At 41.0% G+C, this 24,536-nt stretch overlaps 1 protein-coding gene across 1 annotated transcript in view; it reads right to left on the bottom strand.

Annotated features, from left to right (window-relative positions):
• Positions 1 to 24,536, bottom strand: part of LOC122559103 (protein bassoon-like) — a 505,982-nt gene that overhangs the window by 157,335 nt on the left and 324,111 nt on the right. Inside the window, exons 6-8 of the mRNA XM_043708396.1 lie at positions 18,471 to 20,610; positions 17,147 to 18,069; positions 3,287 to 3,365 (exon numbers count right to left, since the gene is read on the bottom strand). Coding sequence (XP_043564331.1) covers positions 3,287 to 3,365; positions 17,147 to 18,069; positions 18,471 to 20,610 — 3,142 coding nt within the window. The remainder of the gene's footprint in view (positions 1 to 3,286; positions 3,366 to 17,146; positions 18,070 to 18,470; positions 20,611 to 24,536) is intronic.

Raw genomic sequence — 24,536 nt, 5'->3', positions numbered from 1 at the left:
AATATCTAATGATCACCTTTGATGCCAATAATCACTAATTGCACTTGATGTCAAAAGATGAGCACTATTAATAATCTCATTCCAATTTACAACATTTTGAGCCCGTTTGAACACAAAGTTATGTCAAGATTTTCTGGAAGGGATGCACCATTTGGTATGTTCAAGCTTGGGAATTAAAATGCAGAAAATTGAACAAGGGCGAGAATACTGAATGCAATGATTCAGACTGGAGAGATGGAAAAAGAATCTAGCAGTGTAGCAGAATGTTGGAAGGAATGCAGGACAAGTATGTTTATACCTCAGAAGGAACAAAGGAAGAAAGTTCAGAGGAATACTGACTATTGATGTACTGATAAGTCAAAAAAGGGCAATTAGAAAGAGTTGGTGCAAACCATCATCAACCAAATGTCAAATATTTTCTTGTATCCTGTACAAAGTTGATGTACAGTGAATTGATGGTTGCAGCATTGGATTACTGGATGTTGTGCTTGCTAAGGATGTGTGATCTGAAGGAAAAACAAAGAATTAGACTGGTACCATGCTGTCAATAATGTGCAGCAGGAGGAGGAAAAGTGGATCTCTGTGATCCGCTGAAATAATGGAATAAAGAACGAATGGGCCATTAGCTGCAAGAGTAGTTTGAAAAGAAACAACTTGATAGCCAGACACATGGCCCTTTATTGTTGAATTCTTGACTACTGGAAAAGATCTATTTCCAACCATTTCTTTCCATTCTTTCTGAAAATAAACACATATCATATTTGCCCAAAATCTGTATCCTTCCAAAAAGGTTATTCTTTAAGTCTTTTCAAATCTGAAGTAATGTTTCCTCACAGCAGGCAGTGTTCCATTCAATTTGACATTAAAAAAAGTGGATGCAGGAAATCTTAAACAAAAACAGAAATTCCTGGAAAATCTCTTCTAGATTCCGAACAAGGGTGACTGGACCAAAATATTAGTTCTGATTTCTCTCCACAGATGCTGCCAGATTTTTGAGCAATTTCTGTTTTTGTTCTCATCAATCCGTACTGTAAGTCGCCTTAGTCACAAAACCGTTTTGATAGCAAAAAATCCTATTCTTAAAAAATCCTATTCTCTAACTGAAATCCTATTAATGTGTTACGTGAGCTCATCATTTTTCAGTTTTATATTTTATAGCTTGAGATAGAGCCTAGAATTCAATCAGCTATTTTTACAGCCTCATCAATCTGAGGTACTGTCTTTCACTTCCTGCCTCTAAACGCCCTGCTTTTCCACAGTATTGAACCCATTTGTGATTCAGAACATACTAATTATTTACACACTATCATTACCATGATTATTCCTGCTGCCCCCATCTTATCAATATCCTTGTACAGCTTCCTCAAGCTGTAGCTTCTGTTTGGTATCATCAGCAAATTAAAATTAACACTTGTTCTCGACATATTATTAATATTCAAGGTGAATAGAAATGGCTGCAGAACGGAACAATACTGAACACCTCTCCCCTTTACGCATTTACAGTCACTCAGAAAATGTGGCATTACATATTGTGCTTGCTCGTTTTCATCAAATATGTAATCAACTTACTATTCTCCCTTAATAGCTCACATTCCCTCTTTCACAGCCCTTTTTTTTATTGAAGGTGGTGAAGGGGGAGGGGATAAGTTCCCAATCAGCTTTTCCCTGTATTTCTCTTAGAACATACGCCTTTCTCTTTTCTTTGGATTCATTCTTCAGGCATCAATCCAATCGATATATGCTAACATAATAATGGCATCTGATCAGAGTACACGATTATTAACCTGAAAGTCAAACAGCAAAGAAAAGACAGCCCTAGTGATTTGCAAATTTTCACAAGTTATTGGCTGGTTAGAACTGATCCATGGTGACTGGTGTTCAAGCTCCCCTTTTGTAGACAAAGTTGCAACATTTGCAATTTATTTTCACATTAAACTTGTCACAGAAAGTCAAGTCTTCTAATTAGCACTGTAAGTATTTTAATAATATTAAGGAATGGTGATGATTACCAAGTTATCTGCCTCATTCAGAAACTAAACCATTATAAACTTAGGAATTTTGTGCTTTGAGGTTGTGAATTGTCTTAGATGTTTAGAAAAAATTCCAAGATTAAATGAACCTTTTTCTTTTGCTTCCCATTCTGCCTGTTACTCTATCTCAATCCAATTTGCATTTTCCATATTTATTTATTTGTCTGTACAGGTCGTTCTGCTACAACGTATGCTTCATCAGCGTGATTTGGGTATAATGCGATTGACGAATTGTGGACGCTAGGAGGAAGTGAGGACTTCAGATGCTGGAGATCAGTGTCAAAGAGTGAGGTGCTGGAAAAGCACAGCCAACCAGGCAGCAATCCTGATGTAGGGCTTATGCTCTAAACGTCGATTCTCCTGTTCCTCATATGCTGTCTGACCGGCTGTGCTTTTCCAGCAGCTCACTCTTTGAATTGTGGTTGCTGTTTGGATAACTAAATCTTTATACTGAACAGGTACAGTGAACTTCTATTAGCGATCTTCTACAGCATGATTTTCTTTAGCGCAAGCTTGTAAAGGAACATAACTGTCATGTTATAGCAGTGGGTGGCACGGTGGCACAGTGGTTAGCACTGCTGCCTCACAGCGCCAGAGATCTGGGTTCAATTCCTGCCTCAAGCGACTGACTGTGTGGAGTTTGCACATTCTCACCGTGTCTGCGTGGGTTTCTTCCGGGTGCTCCGGTTTCCTTCCACAGTCCAAAAAATGTGCAGGTTAGGTGAATTGGCCATGCCAAATTGCCCGTAGTGTTAGGTGAAGGGGTAAATGTAGGGGAATGGGTCTGGGTGGGTAGCGCTTCGGCGGGTCGGTTTGGTCCTGTTGGGCCTAAGGGCCTGTTTCCACACTGTAAGTGATCTAATCCAGACATTACATCCTTCTAATTCACTTTCCTTCTTCGTCCTTCATCTGCTTACATTTCAACTTTTATTAGTAAGGAGATAAAATGCCTAGTGTTCACCTAGCTGTTTGCTCTGGACTGATAACAACTCACAACTTCAGCAAATTTGTGGGTATCAGCTTTTAAATCTCAATGTATAACTATACATCCAATAGAGCATGTCACAATACGTTTTGCAACTGTAAAATATGGTCTTTTATTTTTCATCCAACAATGATAATCTCAATTTCCAAATTGAACTACTACACCCCTGTTCCCCTCTAATGAAGACAATATCACTTTTGAAGTTTATCTGAACATTCTCCCTTTTGAGTGGAATTGGTGCTTTGATAGATTTTAGGGCTAGTAAACATACCTGCTAAATGAGCAGCTTGCTGTGGTGCGGTAGCTTGCTTCACTGCAGGTTTTCCAGTGGTTGCTTGGCCTGGCTTGGTCTGGTAATAAAAAGGGGAAGAAACAGCCATTAGAAAACATTGTCTACAAAATAAAGAAGAACTCCCATTCATATAGCCCTTTCATGACATCAATTCCAAACCACTTCATGAGCAATTCAGACACAACAAGATACTACAACAGTAAAAAACAAATGCCAGGTAATCTTTTCAATGATAGTGCTTGATGGATAAATACTTGTCAGAGCATCAGGAAGAAATATTTTGAGTAGAGGTATGGTATGAGTTATATTCACTTGAGAGGGCAGACTACTACAGTTACATACAAAATACTGCCACCTCCAATGGTGAAACAGTCCCTCAGTATTACACTGGCATGTCAAGTGGATCATGTTCTCAGACCTCCATATACCATTTCAACACACAGCCTTGTGATTCAGAGGCCAGAGTGCTACATTGAGCCAAGGTCGACACTTGTCAAGCACTCCAGTGACATACTGAACTTGCAATTCTGTTAAATTTTGTCTCTATTTTCCTGGATAACATGTTCATCTGAGAGTGCAACACCATCTTAAATGAATCTACCGTGCCTGCCTCTACTACCTCTGTTGGCAATGCGTTCCAGGCACCTACCACACTCTGTGTGAAGTAGTTGCTGTGTGTATCCCCCTTAAACGTTTCACCTCTCACCTTGAAAGTGTGACCTCTCAATATTGAATCCTTCACCCTGGGAAAAAGCTTATCTCTATCTACCCTGTCTTTACCCTTCATGATCTTGTAGACCTCAATCAGGTCCCCCCTCAATCTCCTTTTTTCTAATGAAAACAATCCTAACCTACTCAACCTCTCTTCATAGCTAGCACCTTCCTTACCAGGCAACATCCTCGTAAACCTTCTCTGCACCCTCTCCAAAGCATCCACATCCTTTTGGTCATGCGGCGACCAGAACTGTAAACAGTATTCTAAATGCGGCCGAACCAATGTCTTGTACAATTTTAACATGACTTGCCAGCTCTTATACTCAATACCCCATTCGATGAAGGCAAGCATACCATATGCCTTCTTATTTAAGGAAGGATGGAAATGCATGGAAGCTGTTCAGAGTAGTTTTACCGGAATGGGTAGATTACTTTAGGAGGCAAGATTTGATAGACTAGGCTTGGATCCACTGGAGTTCAGAAGAGTAAGAGGTGACTTCTTGTACAATTTTAACATGACTTGCCAGCTCTTATACTCAATACCCCATCCGATGAAGGCAAGCATACCATATGCCTTCTTATTTAAGGACAAGATTTAATAGACTAGGCTTGGATCCACTGGAGTTCAGAAGAGTAAGAGGTGACTTGAGTGAAACAAATAAAATCACAAGAAACACTGACAAGACAGATGTGGAGAGGATGATTCCTTTTACATGAGAATCTAGAATCAGAGGTTACTGTTTAAAAAATAAGGATTCACCATTTAAAACAGAAATGTGGCAATATATTTTCTTACAGGAGGTCATGCGTCTTTGGAACTCTCTTTCTGAAAGCAGAAACCTTGACTATTTTTAAGGCAGAAATGGATGGATTCTTGGTAAGCAAGGGGGTGAAGTATTAACAAGAGCTGGAGGAAAAGTGGATTTGAGGTTATAACCCGATCGGTCACAGCCTTCTAAGTGTCAGAGAAGGCTCGTGGAGGCAAATGACCTACTTCTGCTTGTTGCAGGCATTAACAATAGTATGGCATAAATAGTCCTTTCCTTTCACATACCATGCTCATTACAACTTCCGTAACTTATCTCTTTGGGTGCTTATTCTGTGACATATTTGTTAGCTCCTCAATGAAAAGACACTGTCACTTCCATTATTCACGTTACTGTCCAGAGTCTCTTGTGCCTAGCAATGATCAGTTCTCAATAAATATACTATGATTTCTGAATTTTTCCAGCTCTTCCTAAATGAAGGAAGCAACATTACATTTAGCTGCTTTTACTGGGAGTTGATTATTTATACCCATTTGTATGCAGGAAAATCTTACTCTCTAATTTGTGCACCAGACATTGTCCTCTTCCCCCATTAGAGCAAATGCATTCAACCACATACTGACGAAACAATCATAATTCAGTATGTGAAACAAATTTAAGCAACATTCTAACTTAGATCTGTGAGTTGCACTGGAATGTTTAAAATCATTTTAGCATTAGTCCCTCTGAAATCTGAATGAATCAATAAAAACAAGCCTGATAGAGGTTTTAATCAGCTAACCAAAAGATTTCTCAATCGGTTAACAGGATATGCCACTTCATGACAGCAAAAACTAGTTGCTGAAAAGAGTCAGCCGGTTTAAACTAGTTACACCACCTGGCCACCAGCAGTTGGGTATAACAACGTATGTGTGATTATTTTATTGTTAACTATAATTGAACTTAAATGCTGGCTGCAGAGGCATGAAGGCAGGAGAGTAGTGGCTGGGTTAGTTAAAGCAAGTAGCAACAGTTTTCTGATTTTTTTTTCTTCCGGGATTGCACGGACGGATGCAAGTCAAACTCAGCTGGAGCAGATCTGGTGGAGAAAAATGGCCTGGTGAGGAACACATGTGAAAAACCAATGTACCTCATCCATTCATTTGCTGACCAGCTTGCTGGGCTGTTTTACTTTCATTCTATACATTCGGCACAGAAAAATTATTACTCCTGGAATTTCAAGTACACTTTAAAATAATTTAATAATGTGGAAGGAATCTGCCAAGAGATTGTTCAGCCATGTGCATTTATTGATTTTATTTATCACTCTATTGGGCAGTGAAATTATTGTTTAGCCTTGCAGAACAAATGCATGATCGTGTATAGGCTGGAGTTTTTATTGTAAGGCAATGAAATACTAAAGGGTTCAAATAACTCGGTGTCACTGCCTTGTTCTAATTTCCTATGCCAAGAGAATACATTATGAATGCCTTTGATATGCAATCACCGCAAAATTACTGACTTTATTCTCTAGTGTCATGATAAAGAATTTTATTTTACAAAAGATGAATGAAAGAAATCTGATTGTTTAATACTATGTAACAGTTCAAATGTAAAGACTAGGTCTGAGCCTTTATACTGCATGATTTGTAACCAATGGTCAATTCACTCACGGCTCACTTGAAAGCATTACGTTTTCAGCATAATTTTCACAAAAGTGATTTGTCACAGTTTTTCTTTGAAAACTGAAGATGTCATTTGACATGGCTCTCAGTATTGTGGTATTATAACTTGTGCTAATACTAGAGTCTGCTTGGTATTTACTTTCCAAAAATTGATTTTACACTTGGCCCTGGGGGTCAAGATCATTTCACACTATGAGAATCTCATCCATTATTAACAGGACCATCCCTCCGCCTTTACCTTTCTGCATATCCTGTCAAAATGTCAAATAAGCCTGAATATTCAATTCCTAGCCCTGGTCACCTTGACATAATGGCTTTCAGATTATATGTACATATTTCTATTGTACGTTCAATTGATCTATCTTATTATGAATATTACATGGCTTTAATTTTATCTTATTACAAATCTACTGTGCTCTGACCCTTTTTTGTTGGTGTTCTTATGTTTCCATGCTCATCACCATCTAGTTATCATTACCCTGACTACTGTCTTGTTCTGTCAATGTAATTGTCAAAACTTCCCCACACTTGAACTCTCCCCAACTTTCACAGCTGTAATTTTCTTAATGATTTGGATGAAGGCATCACATATTTCTAAGTCAAGTTCAGAGATAATACAAGGGAAAATGGGAATGAACGTTGAGGGTAAAGATACAAAAAGAATGCAAAAACACATAAATGGATTAAATGAATGGTCAAAATGCGAGCTTATCCACTTTGATAGAAAGGATAGAAAACAAAATATTATTTAAATGACGAGACATTATGGTACTCTTTGATTAAAAAAAATCTAGATTACCTTGTTCACAAAACACAAGACTTCAGTATGCAGACACAGCATGTAATTTGGAAGTAAAACAGAAGGTTGCTTATTTATTGCACAGGAGATGTTGTTCTAAAGAAGGGAAATGTTATTATAACTGCTCACAGAATTGCTCAGACCACACTTAGAGTTCTGTGTATAGTTTTGGACTCCCTATTGCACAAGAAGCAACTCAGACCTGGTTTTCCAGATTAATTCTTGGGATGACAGAGTTGTCTTCAGAGGAAAGGATTCACAGGTTGGGCCTACACTTGTTGGAGTTTAGAAGAATGAGAGGCGATCTTGTTGAAATAAATAAGACTCAAACAGGGAAATGATGTTTACCCTTGTGGACAAATCTGCAATAAGCAGCACAGGTTCAGTATAAGGGATGACAATTTGAAGGCAGAGATGAAGAGAAATTTCTTCTCTTGGGAGGATTGTTAATCTATGAAATTCTGCACTCCAGAGAGAGTTGCTGAAGCTGCATCATCACATATATACAAGGTTGAGATAGACAAACTTTTGAACTACGAGGGAGTCGAATCAAAGGTTATGGGAAGCTGGCAGGAAGGTGAAGTTGAGGGCAAGATCATATCAGCCATGATTTTATTACATAGTACAACAGGCTGAAGGGCAATGTGGCATATTTTTGCTTTTTTAAAATATTATGTAACATCCTTCAGCTTTAACATTTAGGAAATGATTTCGCTTGTGAGATGCGCATTGGAAAATAAGCATGCACATATTACTGGTCTGGTGAATGAATATATCAAGTACTGGCAAGGGGCCTGTTGACACAAACATGCTGAAATGTTGAAGAAGATTGAGCTCAGCGCACCCTAATGGGGAACAATCCCAAGTGATATTTAAAGATTCCATCTGCTTAACAGTTACAGATTTTTAGAATATGTAGTCAAACCTGGTAGAGATAAAGATAAAGTCTCCTTAGTCCTACCAGACTATGGGCTCCTCTCTCATTATGAATTTAAAGAATTTAGTAATATGAGGAAAAATCAATAACACCATTTGCTCTGAGAAACTTTGTCCTAATAAATTTTGTTGACAGGTATATGCTAATCTTGTGTTTGTATTGCAATCTGGGGTCAAGAGAGCGAAGGAGCAAGGACATCTTGCTATTTATGAGAAACTCTGCAGGATCCTCTGCACATGCTGTGCAAAAGTGACATATTTGCCAAACTCAATGCCCACTAGAAGCTTGAAATGAAATTGGACGTCATCACAGTGTGATTAACCTTGGTCTTTCCCAGCTATGAGTTTACAATCTTAAACTCATTCACATTGACTTAAATTTCAATATTGCACATACCGGAGTCAAATATTGTCCGAGAGTGAGGCAAGGAACTCTAGTATACGTAACAACTAGTAGGTAGTACGTTAGATATTCACGACTTTAATTTCACTGAAGAGTCATTTGATGTTCAGTACAATGAGGAAACATATCTCAAATTGGCTTTGAAGAGATTCATTTGCATGGTGTGTTAAAAGGATGCAACTTTTTTTGCTTCCCTAAATGATTTGGAACATAACAGCATTTGATGTAGGAATAAGATTTGGTTGTTTGGCCCTTTAAAATCTGTTCCAACATTTTGAGCTGGTTGTGATCTCAGCACCACTCTCCTGTCTGCCACCCATAATCTTGGGTGCCTTCCTCTATCAAAAATCCATCAAATTCAACTTTGAATAAATTTAAAGATTCAGCTTGTGTTACCTTCTCAAGAAGAGAATGGCACTCAGAGAAAAAAAATCCTCCTCAAATCTGTCTTAAGAGTTTTAACTATGTTCTCTAGTTTTAGTCACACCCACAAGAGACAACATTTTCTGCTTATCCATTCTATCCAGTTCTGTCACCATTTTATGTGTTTCAATAAGATCACATCTCTATCATTTAAACTTTGACTGTTCAACAACTCTTCATAAGAAAATCCCTTCAACACAGCAACAAATAAATTGAGTCTAAAGCAAACATTTTATAATTATAAGGAAACAAAATTGTAACAAATTACTTGGGACGTCTTTTCACTTACATCCTGCATAGTTGCGGTAAAACATCCCTACTTGCAAGAAACAATGACGTTATATTTGCCTTCCCAATCATATGTTGTGGTTGCATATCAACTTTCAGATTCATGCACCATTCTGTACTACCTTTCTAGTTCAAGTGTGTACTTTTCTACGTTTCTGCTCAAATAGACAGGTTTATTCAGAACCACATTATACACCATCGATCAGATTTTGCCCACTCACTTAATCTATCGATATCTTTCTGAGGACTCTCAACCTCTTCTTGCCAACCTACTTTCCTATATTGGCAAATTTAGCTACCGTATGTTCAATCCCCGAATCCAAATCATTGAGAAAGATAATAAGTAGTTGAGGCTCCCGCACTGATACCTGTGCATCTTGCTCAAAAAAGAACCATCTATTCCTACTTTCTGCTATTGAATAGTGAAGCAACCCTTTATCCATGCTAATGTTACCCTCACACCAACTACTTTTTCTTGTGCAGCAACCTTTATCATATTATCAAATGCCTTTTTGAGATCCAAATACATCGCATCTACCAGTCCCTCTCTGAGTGTCACTTCATCATTATACTCTAGAACATAATTTCCCTTTCACAAAGGCATATCAGCCTTGCCTGATCACATCATGATTTTCTAAGGATCCTAATATGACCATCTTAATCATGGATTCTAGCACCTTATGATGTCATACTAACTGGCCTATAGTTTTCTGCTTTCTGCTTCAAACCTTTTTTTGCATCAAGTTGGTATATGTGCTATTGTTCAATTTTCTGGAACTATGGAATCTAATGAATTTTAGAAGATTCTCACCTATGTATTTATTATTTAGGATGCCACTTCTTTTAAGACCCAGGGATGCAAGTCATCCAGTCCTGGAGATCTGTGTCATTAGGTCTATTAATTTTCATGTGCTTTTTCCCTGGTGATGTTATTGTTTATGGTTCATGTCTCCTTGTCATCGCTTGAGTTTAAATCATCTTTAGGAACTTTGCTAAGTTTCAACTGTGAAGACATATGTAAAATATTGTTCAAAACCTTCTATATTTGTTTGCTAATCAAATCCCCCAGACTCTCTCTGGATGACCATTGCAGTATTCTTTTCCTATTCAGATATCGTGAAAACTCTTACTATCTCTTTTTATAGTCTCAAACTTTCTCTCATACTCTGCTTTCTGCCCCTTTATTACCTTATTTAGCCAATCTTGGCTGGTTCTTAAATTCTGTCCAATTCTTGGACCTACCACCAATATTTAGAGATTTGTACCATGTGTCTTTTGATTAATTATATCATTAGCCAATACTATGCTTCACTTACTCATTGGCATAAATCTTAAATAATCTTTCTTTCTCACTGGTATAATCTTTGCTGAATGATGTTAGATATTTCCTTAAAAATCTGCTATTATAGCTCTACAGAATCATAGAATTGTTATAGCACAGTATGATGTTTATCCCATCATACCTGCACCAGTTCTATTACCTAGTGCCAATCTCCTGCCTTTTCCCTATATCCCTGCACACCATTTCTATCCAAACATTCATCCAATGCCATCTTGAATGTCTCATTGAAACTGCCTGAACCACATTTTCAGGCAGTGCAATCCATATCGAAACTCCCCGCTGTGTGAAAACGTTCCTTCCTGCATCACCCTTGCTTCATTTGCATACCACTTCAACGCACTTTCCTTTTTATTTGTGAATTATTCTGTTTCCACTCCATCAACCTAGATGCAATGCTCCTAAATGACCATTTGCCATTTGTGCTTCGTGTGTCTTGTACATACCTGTGGTCTTAATTCGGAATTTTATGCAGCAAGTAGTTAGGTCTGGTTTGCACTACATAGAACGTAGAACAGTACAGCACAGAACAGGCCCTTCAGCCCACGATGTTGTGCCAACCATTGATCCTCATGTATGCACCCTCAAATTTCTGTGACCATATGCATGTCCAGCAGCCTCTTAAACGTCCCCAATGACCTCGCTTCCACAACTGCTGCTGGCAATGCATTCCATGCTCTCACAACTCTCTGTGTAAAGAACCCGCCTCTGATGTCCCCTCTTTTCTGTGACCATATGCATGTCCAGCAGTGTCTTAAATGTCCCGAACGACCTTGCTTCCACAACTGTTGCTGGCACCGCATTCCATGCTCTCACAACTCTCTGTGTAAAGAACCCGCCTCTGACATCCCCTCTATACTTTCCTCCAACCAGCTTAAAACTATGACCCCTCGTATTAGCCATTTCTGCCCTTTGAAATAGTCTCTGGCTATCGTCTCTATCTGTCGGCCAGGCTGGTCAGGTTTGTAGATCTTGGGAAGGAGGTAGAATCAGGCAGTGTGGGGTTCCCGGGCTATGAGGTTAGAAGCTGTGGGTGGGAGATCTCCTGAAGTGATGACGTTCTGTGTGGTCTGGGAAAGGACGGTTTCATGATGGGAATTGGGGTCATGGTCAAGGGGCTGCTAGGAAGAAGTGACTTTGATTTGACGTCTAGCTTCAGCAGTGTAGAGGTCAGTGCGCTAGACTACCACTGCACACCCTTTATCTGCTGGCTTGATGGTGGGTTCGGGATTGGAGTAGAGGGAGTGGAGGGCTGAGCGTTGTGAGGTGAGAGTTTGGAGTTGGGGAGGGGTTTAGACAGGTTGAAGCAGTTAATGCCTCGGCAGCAATTGGAAATGAGCTCACCTTCCACCCGACCAACCTTCGCATAAAACACATCATCTGAAGACAATTCTGTCATCTCCAAACGGACCCCACCGACAGGGATATATTTCCCTCCCCACCCATTCCCACTTTCCATAAAGACTGCTCCCTCTGCGACTATCTGGTCAGGTCCACGCCCCCAACAACTCATCCTCCCTTCGTGGAATCTTCCACTGCCACCGCAGGAATGGCAAAACCTGCGCCGACACCTCCCCACGCCTCACGTCCATCCAAGGCCCCAAAAGAGTCTTCCACATCCATCAAAGTTTTACCTGCACATCCATCAATATCATTTCTTGTATCTGTTGCTCCTGATGCGGTCTACTCTCCATGGGGAGACTGGACGCCTCCTAGCAGAGCACTGTATGGGACATCTCCTGAATACCTGCACCAATCAACCACAATGCCCTGTGGCTCAACATTTCAACTCCCCCGCCCACTCTGCCGAGGACATGCAGGTCCTGGGCCTCCTCCACCGACACTCCCTCTTCTCCCGACGCCTGGAGGAAGAACACCTCATCTTCCGCCCCAGAACACTTCAACCCCAGGGCATCAATGTGGATTTCACCAATTTCCTCATTTCACCTTCCCCCACCACACCCCAGCTCCAACCTTCCAGCTCAGCACCGCCCTTATGACCTGTCCTACCTGCCTATCTTCCTTTCCACCTATCTACTCCAACCTCCTCTCCGGCCTATCACCTTCATCCCCACACTCATTCACCAGTTGTAATATTTGCTATCTTCCCCCACCCTCCTCTATGACCTATCACCTCCATCACTACCCCATTCACCTATTGTACTCTATGCTACTTTTTCCCACCCCCATCTACTCTGCAGCCACTCTGCCTTTATTCCTGATGAAGGGTTTTTCCCAAACGTCGATTTTCTTGTTCTCAGATGCTGCCTGACCTGCTATGCTTTTCCGGCAGCACTCTAATCTAGACTCTGGTTTCCAGCATCTGCAGTCCTTGTTTTTACCTAGAAGGTAAGGTATTGTTCCTCCAATTTGCAGTCTGTTTCACCATAGCAAGAGAGGAGGCCAGGGATGTTTATGTCGGAAAGGGAGTGGGAAGGAGAATTCAAATGGGTGGTGACTGGGAGGACAGAGCCCTGTGGAACACCACAGGGACAATACACTCACCCTCCTCTATCCACTGACTTGCAGGTAGAATATTTTACTTCTACTACCACTCTTTGCCTTCTGTTGGCCAGACAATTCTGTATCCAGACAGCTAGGTTCCCCTGTATCCCATGCCTCATGAACTTCTAGATGAGCCTACCATGGGGAACCTTGTCAAATTCCTTGCTGAAGTCCATATACACCACATCCACAGCTCTACCCTCATCAACTTGTCTAGTCACATCCTCAAAGAACTCGATAAGGTTTGTGAGGCATGACCTGCCCCACACAAAGCCGTGTTGACTGCATTTAATCAAGCCATGCTCTTCCAGACGGACATAAATCCTATCCCACAGAATCCTTTCTAACACCTTGCAGACGACAGACGTGAGACGTACTGGTCTGTAATTGCCGGGGATTTCCCTATTTCCTTTCCTGAAGAGAGGAATTACATTTTCCTCTCTCCAGTCCTCAGGTACGACTCCAGTGGAGAGTGGGGATGCATAGATCTTCGCATGTGGTGAAGCAATCGCATTTCTCGTTTCCCAAAGCAGCCGAGGACAAATCTGGTCCGGGCCCGGCGACTTGTCAATCTTAATGCTTGACAAAACTTTCAGCACATCAGCTTCCTCTATCTCTATGCATTCCAACATGCACACCTGCTCGTCAAAGGTTTCATTCACTACAAGGTTCGTTTCTTTCGTAAGACAGAAGCAAAAAACTCATTTAGGGCTTCCTCCTACCTCCTCAGCCTCCACATACAAGTTCCCTATGCTATCCCTGATCGGCCCTACTCTTTCTTTGACCATTCTCTTATTCCTCACATAAGTGTAAAATGCCATGGTGTCTCTAATCCGTTCTGCCAAGCCTTTCTCGTGCCCCCTCCTGACTCTTATCAGACCATTTTTGAGCTCCTTCCTCTCCTGCCTGTAATCCTCTAGAGCTGAGCTTGACCCTAGCTTCCTCCACCTTATGTAAGCTACCTTCTTCCTTTTGACGAGAAGCTCCTCCTCTCTCGTCATCCAAGGTTCCTTTATCTTACCCATTCTTGCCTGTCCCAGAGGGACATATTTATTCATCACTCGCAACAACTGTTCCTTAAACAATCTCCACAGGTCTATAGTGCCTTTACCATGGAACAATTGCTCCCAGTCCATGCTTCCTAACTCATGTCTAATCGCATCATAGTTTCCTCTTCCCCAATTAAATATCCTCCCATTTTGCCTAATCCTCTCCTTCTCCATAGCTATGTAGAATGTGAGGCAGTTGTGGTCATTATTACCAAAATGCTCTCCCACCACAAGATCTGATACCTGCCCTGGCTCGTTTCCAAGCACCAAGTCTAGAATGGCCTCTCCCCTCGTCAGCCCATCAATGTACTGAGTTAGGAAACCCTCCTGAACACACCTTACAAAAACAGTTCCATTCAAATCTTCTGCTCGAAGGAGGTTCCAATCAATATTGGGAAAGTTAAAGTCACCCATTACAACAACCCTACTACATCCACACTTTTCCAAAATCTGCTGACCTATGCTTTCTTCAATCTCCCTGCTGCTATTGGGGGGCCTGTAGTAAACCCCTAATGAGGTGACTGCTCCCTTGCTGTTTCTAATTTCCACCTATACTGACTCGGTAGGCAGATCTTCCTCGACAATGGAAGCTTCTGTAACTGTGATACCCTCTCTGATTAGTAGTGCTACACCCCCTCCTCTTTATCCCCCCTCCCTGAGAATATTGCGGAGGCAGATTCAATGGTGGCTTACAAAAGCAAATTCAACAACTCATTGGAGAAAGAATTAAAAAGAAACACTGAGTAAGACTAGCTAAGCAGTTGTGACAGAGAGTCAGCATGGATGCAACACACCAACCACCTCCTCCTACTCTGTAATTTTTATGAATCTATATCTCTTGCTTCCTTTTGCTGCTTAAGAGTGAAGCGATTGATGGTGTAGTGATGAAGTATTAAGTCTGTGAAAAGAGGGAGGGTGAATAATTTAAATATTTAGTGCATTTGGATCAGAAAACTATTAAGGGCAAGGAGCTAAGAGAACATGTTTGGTGCAGTTTAACTCTACTGTCAAGCAAGTTCAGGTAACAAATTTATTTAGACAGTTGCTTTTTGTGTAGAAAAGATACATTCCTGACTTTACTTAATATGTATAATCCTAGCTTTAAAATCCACGCTCAGAAGAATTATATATCACCAAAGCACAACTTCAAACTAAGTCATCATGCAACATTCACTTGATTAAATCTCCAGACTACCTCATTCTGCACCAAAAGCAGCCAATCACATTTATGTATTCTCACAGATAATGAATTAGGAAGGTAAAAGTATTGACTACATACCTAATTTATATTTTTTAGATGATGGAGAGTGGACTAAATAATTATGATTGGATTCAAACAGAAGCTAATATGTCACACAACTTTAAAAAAAGTAGAGGTTTTAATTATCAAGAAAAAATTGAGATTCTATAAATACAAACGTAGTTTTCGGGGTCGGAGCGGGTGTTTCAGAGTAACTATGGAATTTCTACATGATTTTAAAATGCAGTTAGCCCTCATTTGGCTAGACGTAACTTTTCAAAAGGTTTTTAACAGGGTTTCAAATATTAAAAGTGGGAAATTTTATCAATTTGATGATTGCTTAGAGAAGGCAATCTGGTTGGTGGGGGGGGGGGGGGGGCTGCATTCCTCTACTATGCATCCTTTGAGAGCAGAAATTGCTAGGAATAACTTCTGAATTACTACAATTACTCTGTGCATGTGGGGAAACTCCTAAAATTGCTGCTTCACCATCATTACATCTCTGAAATCCAGGTACATGACCTTACATATCCAAATCAACTCTATTCAGTAAAACCCAACTTTGATTTGGCTGCCACATTTAATTTATCAGTGAGTTGAATTTCTTTTTTTTTTGGCAATAGAGTAATGAGAACTTGCTGTCAATGTAACTAATACAAGCAGAGAAATGTAGGAAATGTTATTTTGAAAAGGGAAAATAATGGGTATGATTAAAGTTTATCTTAAAGACTGAGCCAAAGCTTTTTTTTGAAGCTTAATTAAAGTTGATGTTTTCAATTCCACACCTATGACCACAGCTATCTAGAAGGACAAAAGCGGTAAAAAACATGGGAACACCGCTATCTGCAAGCTCTCCTCTAGGCCATTCACCATCCTGACTCAGAAATATATCGTCACTCCTTCAATGTCACTGAGTCAAAATCCTCCCGAGCAGCATTAAGTCTACATATACAGCATGTAGACTGTAGTGGTTCAAAAAAAACAATTCACAACCACCTTCTCAAGGACAAGGGATAGACAATAAATTCTGAACCAGCCAGTGATGCCCACTATCTACAAAAAAAATGAACAAATTACTTCCTTTAAATCTTTACACCCAAAAGTAATTTAAATTTTCATACTGAGAATCCATCCAAACTAGAAGGAGTCAGACATGATACCGGAATTGAATTGACCGATATTTATCACCAACAGCACTGATTAGCATGTGTCCCTCAGTCAGGGAAATGGACAGCTCCTGTTTCTGTGAGCCTCATCAGTTCATATATCTACCATCCAAAACTGGGCTTGATGTGATACCTCCATGTTGTCATAAGTCTATCTGAAATGCTAAAGTTGGTGTGGTACAGGAAATCAGAGGAAAAATAGTGCCTGTAGTACACCATCACATTTATGGGAAAAGGGGGACAAAATGAAGGGAAAAAAACATGTGGCATGATCCATCTTTGAAATACAGGGTGATCCCCATATCAGCAGGTCTGGTTACCACAGTTTAGTTACCCGTGGCTTACATGGCCCAAACATATAAAAGGAACGTTCCAGAACCAGGAAGCTGCCAGGATAGGAGCAAACAAATGAATGGGTTCGCTCCTATCTGCAGTTTCAGGCTTCCCCGGTAGGTGTTGGAACGTATCCCACGTGGGTATGGAGGGAATACTATTGTACCTTTAACGTGCTTAACCCTGACAATTAGAGCCATGAGTAAAAATTACCATGGTGGTGGCAGGCCTTGTCTGTGGTTGTTGTGCCTGTGGCTGGGTCTGAGGCTGGTGTTGACCTGCTGGTTGCTGAAGACTCTGCTGCCGTGGTTGCTGTTGTTGTTGCTGAAGTTGCTGCTGCTGCTGCTGCTGTTGTGGCTGCTGTTGTTGTTGCTGTGCCTGTTGCTGCTGTTGGGTTGGCCCTGGATGTTGCTGTTGTGACTGCTGAGCTTGAGGTTGCTGCACGTGCTTTGCCTGTTGCTGCAGTTGAGCTTGGCGTGGTTGCTGCTGCTGCTGCTGCTGCTGCGCTGGTGGCGCTCTTTGCTGCGATGTTGCAGACCGTACCTGCTGTGATGGTGACTGCCGCACCTGCTGCTGCGAATGACTCCTCGACGATGGAGGCTGGCTGTGCTGAGACCGGCCTTGTTGCTGAGGAGATTCCGACTGCTTTCTAGCTGCGTGCTGCTGCTGCGAGTGCTTCTGTGGTCGCGACGGCTCAGATTCCGAGTGATGCCCGGTTGATCGAGGCTGGGTCCACTCGGCAGAACCCAAGTGAGGATCCCGCTGAGATCTCTGCTCTGCCGGCTGGCCTCTCCTCTGCGAAGGCTGCTGAGAATATTGCCGGGACTCTTGGCGATGCTGCTCTTTCGGATGCTGCCTTGACGACTTGCGGGAAGGCTCGTCACCCGTGTGGCGCGAAGAGTGTCGGGCTGGCTCTCCGTATTGGTAAGCAGACTGCTTCTGATGATCCTTTGAGGAGTATCGCGACTGTGAGCGCTCTGATTGTTGCCAGGTATCATCTGCTGGTGGCTCCTCATAGTTGTGGCGCGAGTGGTTTCGGTGACTGCGTCTCTGCGATGAAGACTGTCCACCGTAATGCCTGGAACGCTCCCTTGGCTTTTCGAACCAGTCTGTCTCCTCTTGGCCCAAGTGATAGGCTTCAAAAACCAAAAACACATTACAGTCACTCTGTTCTCCTGCTGTGCCTTGGTAACCATGCAAAAGGATCAGTGCAGGCAGCTTGCCACATGCAGGGAGCTCCAGGATAAGTTACTTGACAAACAGAATAAACCAACAAAACACATCACTGAACAAACATACTACCAACAGAAATAATGAGCTGCGCAGCATGCTAAAAGTGGTTTTAAAAAGTGCATACAAAAGGAGAAAGGCACATGCCAATCAATTAGGCTTTAACCTTGTAAGAATTAAGTCTGTTGCTATACATGCACATATTTACATTGTTGAAAAGCTGCTTTTTCTGTTGGAAACTTTGAATCAAACATGCTTTGTAAATGACCTGTCTTAAGTTGATGAGATCACCAGTGATGTTCGTTACCTTCACTGTCAGAAACAGCACAGTGCACATCATCCATGACATAACCATCGTCTTCTCTGTAGGTATGGCTACGTGATGTCTCTTTCACATCCTGAACATCAGGCAGGGAATGGCTGGAGCCAAATTGGGATCTACTATCTACAACATTTGGTGGGAGTGATTCTCGCGAGGTCCGTGCCCCATGCATCTGGTTTCCCATTGGACTCAGAGGACTTTCCTCTTCAGATGCCTGGGATTTTATTGGAGCCCGGCCTCGACTATGGCCCATTCCCATCTTTTGAGACCTCTCCACTGTGTCTCTCTCGTAAGATTTACTCCTTGGACTTGCTGCCTCTTTGCCTGCTTTTTCCATTCCATACATTGAAGATGACCTTGATCTGTTGCCATTGATGTATCCTCTCTCTGAATCTTCCATTGCTTCTCTACTAATGTGTCCAGAATATCTCTGCTGGTCATAAATATTTTTCTTCAGACCATACGTTATTTCATCCTGAAGCTTCTGCGCCCTAAGAATTACATTACTTCCTGCAGCTGAAGTCGTGACAGTATATGAAGCAAAATCAGATTCCACGTCTTTGGCTTCTTCTATCGGAGAAAACTTTGAAATTTTCTGTTCTATGTTTTGCTTTCTGTGTTTGCTGCGCTTGGCAGATACTACAGCAGGAGCCATTTGTTTTGATGAATGCTTTTGAGACCCATAAGAAGAGTTGTGCTTGTCTGCGCGGGAGGAATGTCTGTGATTGTTATCTGCATAGTAATATCCACTTGAAGAATTTGATACTCTGTTATGGCTATCAGAATTCCTTTGGTATCCATTCTTCCCTCTATGGTCTGATATCTGGACGTCATACATGTCTTCCTCTGATTCATCATCTGCTTTATTGTAAGCATGTGTTCTAATGGAATTAGTTGGCTCTGGAAAGTTATTCTTTTCTTTAGCATGCCTTGAACTACTATGCTGAGTGGGCTGATCTACTTTCTGGCTTTCTGATGCTGAGGTATTCTCTTTGGTCAATTCACTGATATCATCAATCATAACATAATTACGAGAAACATTGTGCTCTAGGTTTGTATACAGAGAGTCCGCTGAATAGTTAGTTGAAGGACTTTCTATTGCATTTCCACTATCAGCAACTCTCACCTCTGCATTCTTATACTGGTCATAACTGTTACTCATCGTTGTGGATGTGTAAACTTTCTCTGTTGGTGTAGCAGAAATAATTGCATTTGGATTACCAATTACTTCATAATTGGTGGGTATTTTCTGTTCGAGATCTGCTAATGATGTCTGCCGAGGTTTCTGATGTTGTGACAAGATGTTTTCCTGTTGCTGATACTGAGCATTATGGCCAGACTGAAACGAAGCCTGATTTGCATAAGTGCTAGGAGCTTGGTATTGGTGAGATGGTTGAAGTCCAGGTACATTTTGTAAACTGCTGTCAGTCTGGTAGTTTGTGTTCTGGGGATATGCATGTGGCTGACAAGTGTTTTGAGAATGTAAAGTGGAGTGAGACTGAAGATTGCTTTGCGATTGGTAACTGTTAGGAACTGGGTAATGGGATGGCTGATAGCCTGCAGTTTGGTAATTTGTCAAACCCTGAGGAGTGGTCTGTGACGGAGGGTACTGTGATGATGTGGTTGGGTGCTGTGCCATTGAGAATTCAGAATACTGATTAACTGGGGCAGTTTGTGGCCTGGCTAAGACATTGTTGCTATTATACGAAGGTATTCGGATATTATTGACTTCACTGTCTGACATATAATCTCTGTCTTCTCCCAAGCCTCGTACATATCCCACGTCTCGCTTCGTCGGTTCTTTGACAAAGGTTTCTTTTCTACGATTAATTCCCAGTTCTATGTAGCGGAGCTTAGCATCAATTTCCTTTTCTTCTTCATCGAGCTCTGCCTGTTTCTTCTGGAGTTTGTTTGATTCTTGCTCCACTTTCTCCAGCTCATGGCTGATATCCTTAAGGAGTCTATCACGAGTGACTTGGTCGGGTAGAGTTCCCCGTTTCCGGGACAGGGAGGTTCCAAACAGCTGTGGATGAAGTTGTGCACTGCCATGTATGATTTCTTCAGGTGGAGGACTGGGCAGGGTCCTTTTCACTTTCTTCATAGTGCTCTGCTGCAAATTACCAATCTGAGAAAACAAAATTGTATATTTTCAATACTATTGTGTGTACATCATGTCATTTTGTGATTTTCTATGAATTACTTACTTTCTCAACAGTACAAACATACACAAGAGATCCTCCCAAACCCAAGACAATTACCTCATTGAATTAGCCTTGATCAGCAGGCAAGGTAAACTATTTCATTTGGACTTACTCTATAAACGCACAACGTAGTCTGTTTGCAGCTTTAAGTGAGACCACCAAACTAAATTGTAAGTATTAGTATACCATAGAGGGTTTGGAAGCATACTCCCTCATTGTGGACTCAACCATAAAAATATGAAAGAGAAACATTTCCAGCCTGTCACATCGGTGAAAACATTTGGTAACTCATAAATCTCAAGCGAGAAAATGAGATCAGATGTGATGAATACTATGGCTTTAAGGGGTGTATTTCATTTTATTTTAGAGGAGAAAGATTGAGACAGAGGTGCTGTAATAAGAGCTTTCAGAGGATAAGAGATTCCTGGGTGTGGAAGACATCACTGGGGTGGTTTATAAAAGGTGTGTAAGGCACAGCTTTTGGAATTGGCAGACAGTCTGGAGTTGGTGTTGCCTTTGTCCATGTAAAAAGGGAGGTAGTTGCAGCAAAAGCTCAACATGCACGATTGCCATAAATCAGAAATCAGAAACAGAATCTTTGGCTAAATTTCAGTTGCAAATGAAACAGTTTGAATTAGAGGCTTTGGCAAAAAAGAAGAAAGGCAAAAGGAAGAGAAAAAGAAAAGAAAATGAAATATATTTCATTACAATTTAAATTATTGAAACAGAAGGAAAACAGAAAGAGAGAGAAGAAAGGGAGAAAGAGAATTTCTGAACTTTGGAAGTTGGAACTACCAGTTGGAAGTTGAATTAAAATGGTGCAGGTAGAGGGAAAAGGTAAGAGTAGTGATGAGAACAGTAATGGAGAGCAATCCCATTGTAGCCAAAGGCCTGGTGGGGATCTATTTAAATATGATGAAGCATTGCCGAGGTTCAGCAAGAAGGACAGGGAAGCCTTCTTCGTTTCATTTGAGAAAATGGCTAAACAAATAAAATGGCTGGTGACCACGTGGATATTGTTAATCCAAACAAAGTTGTTAGGTCGAGCTAGTGAGGTATCTGCATCACTATCACAGGTGGTTTCTGGGGACTATGATGAAGTGAAAAATGCCATTTTAAATGCATATGATCTAATTACCAGAAGCCTACAGACGTTTTTAGGAATGTAATGAGGGAACCTGGTGAAACATATATTGAGTTTGAAAGGATTAAAAATAATTGATAGGTGAATAATGACATTGAAAATGCATAGATTATTATTTTGGAGTAGTTCAAAAATTTACTTCCTTAAGATTGAGAACTTCAAGTGGAAGACCAGAGTGTTAAAACTGCAAGATTAGCAGCAGAAATGGCAGATGGTTATGAGTTGGTTCATAAATCAAAGTTTGGCGTCTGACATCAATTTCAACCCATGAGGGATCGAAACTGGGAAAAGAGAAATCCTCAGCTGCTAAGAAAAAGCAGATCTCATTGAAGGTAGTAAAGATCATTTACCACAGGGTAAAGAGAAAACCCATGAGGAAGAAAGAAAAGTGCAAGAATAAAGTGTACTTTGCTTCAAGCCTGGTAGCTTGGCCTGTAAACGTAGTAAATAAAAGTTTGGGTCTAGGCTATCTTCTTCACGTATTTTGAGGAGGTTTGGTCTCGTCCATAACACAAAGATGCATTAAAATGTCAATAAAGATTCAAAAATATGGAAATATTATACCCTAATTTTACACAATTATCAAGCACATTAGAAACAAACTAAACCTGGAGTTAGCTAGAGGCACATCCATGAGTCATGTCAATAGATGTGAAGCTGGAAAAGCACAGCAAGTCAGACAGTGTCAAGGAGCAGCAAAATCAAGGTTTCAGGCTGAAACATTGGCTTTCCTGCTCCTCAGATGCTGTCTGATCTGCTGTGCTTTTGCAGCTTTACATCTATTGACTCTAACTTCCAGCATCTGCAGTCCTTACTGTCTCCAAGTCCATGATCCATCTACTTAGACCCATGTACTCAGAACAGAAATTGTATTGTCTGGCTGTTTTCTACAAGCTATCTGGTTCAGAAATGGAGACAAAGTGCAATTCTGAAATTTGACTTTCAAATCATTAAAGTCTCCCTGATTAGGGTAAGGTCGTATGAACAGGAGTAGGCCTATTACTCCAGTAAGCCTGCTCTGCAATTTAACTAGATCATAGCTCATCTGCTACCTCAGTGTCATCTTCCTCCACCATCTCCTCATTGATCATTGATGCTGCGTATTTGATTTGAACAGGTTTTCCTTTGCATTGCAAAAGCAGTTCTATTCTTATCTCTGGTTTGCAATTTTCTCAATACTGAGCATTTAATTATTGCAAATATCAATGTCATAGAACCTAAAACATTACAGCGCAGTACAGGCCCTTCAGCCCTCTATGTTCCCATCACTGTCAAACATCCCTACTATGACCAGAAATGATTCATACTGTATGAATAATACCCAAGGCGGTGATTCACTGTGAGGAACACCCACAGTGCTTTATCCATCACATATGCCCAGCTGAGATGCCTCAACCATATCACCAGAATTGAAACTCTCAGAAATCTACTTAAGCAAGAGGACAGCATTAGAAAAAAGAATACAGTAAATACTGACACATTTTCAGTATGTGATGGCTCCTGTAAGGTACAGTCAGAATTTTAAAGGAAATAGAAGATATTACGGATACTCTAGAGCCATAATTTTTACAAAGAATTAGAGTTAGAATTGTCCCTCTAAATTTCAAAATTGTAAATTATTTCAAAAAGCGAATTATAATCTAACAGCTGCATTCAGAAAATACTGTATTTGAGTGTGTGACTGAGGACATGGGTAATTTGAGCTGATTGGAAATAGCCAACATGAATTATAAAGGGTAGGTCATGTCAAAAGACTTAATTGAATTTTTTGAGCGATAAACTTAAATAGTAGATTGTGCAATATGAATTTCATAGAACAATATGGCACAGAACAGGCCCTTTGGCCCTTGATGTTGCGCCAATCTGTGAATTAATCTAAGCCCATCACCCCAGACCATCCCATCATCATCCATATGCTTAGCCAAGAACTATTTAAATGCACCTAATGTGGCTGAGTTAACTACATTGGCAGGCAGGGCATTCCATGCCCTTACCAATCTGAGTGAAGAACCTGCCTCTAACATCAGTCTTAAATCTTTCCCCCCTCAATTTGCAGCTATGCCTTCTTGTACAAGCAGATGTCATCATCCTAGGAAAAAGACTCACTGTCCACCCTATATAATCCTCTGATGATTTTGTATGTCGCCTCTTAGCGTCCTTCTCTCCAATGAGAACAGACCCAAGTCCTTCAGCCTTTCCTCATAAGGCCTTCGCTTCAGACCAGGCAACATAGAGTCATAGAGTTATAGAGATGTACAGCATGGAAACAGACCCTTGAGTCCAACTTGTCCATGCCAACCAGATATCCCAACCCAATCTAGTCCCACCTGCCAACACCCGGCCCATATCCCTCCAAACCCTTCCTATTCATATACCCATCCAAATGCCTCTTAAATGTTACAATTGTACCAGCCTCCACCACTTCATCTGGCAGCTCATTCCATACACGTACCACTCTCTGTGCGAAAACGTTGCTCCTTAGGTCTCTTTTATATCTTTCCCCCCTTACCCTGAATCTATGCCCTCTAGTACTGGACTCCCCAACCCCAGGGAAAAGACTTTGTCTATTTATCCTATCCATGCCCCTCATAATTTTGTAAACCTCTATAAGGTCACCCCTCAGCCTCTGACGCTCCAGGGAAAACAGCCCCAGCCTGTTCAGCTTCTCCCTATAGCTCAAATCCTCCAACCCTGGCAACATCCTTG

The sequence above is a fragment of the Chiloscyllium plagiosum genome, chromosome 18 (assembly GCF_004010195.1).
Source record: "Chiloscyllium plagiosum isolate BGI_BamShark_2017 chromosome 18, ASM401019v2, whole genome shotgun sequence".
Taxonomy (NCBI): domain Eukaryota; kingdom Metazoa; phylum Chordata; class Chondrichthyes; order Orectolobiformes; family Hemiscylliidae; genus Chiloscyllium; species Chiloscyllium plagiosum.
Note: the sequence above shows the minus strand (reverse complement) of the source record. Positions and strands in the feature narration are given on the sequence as shown.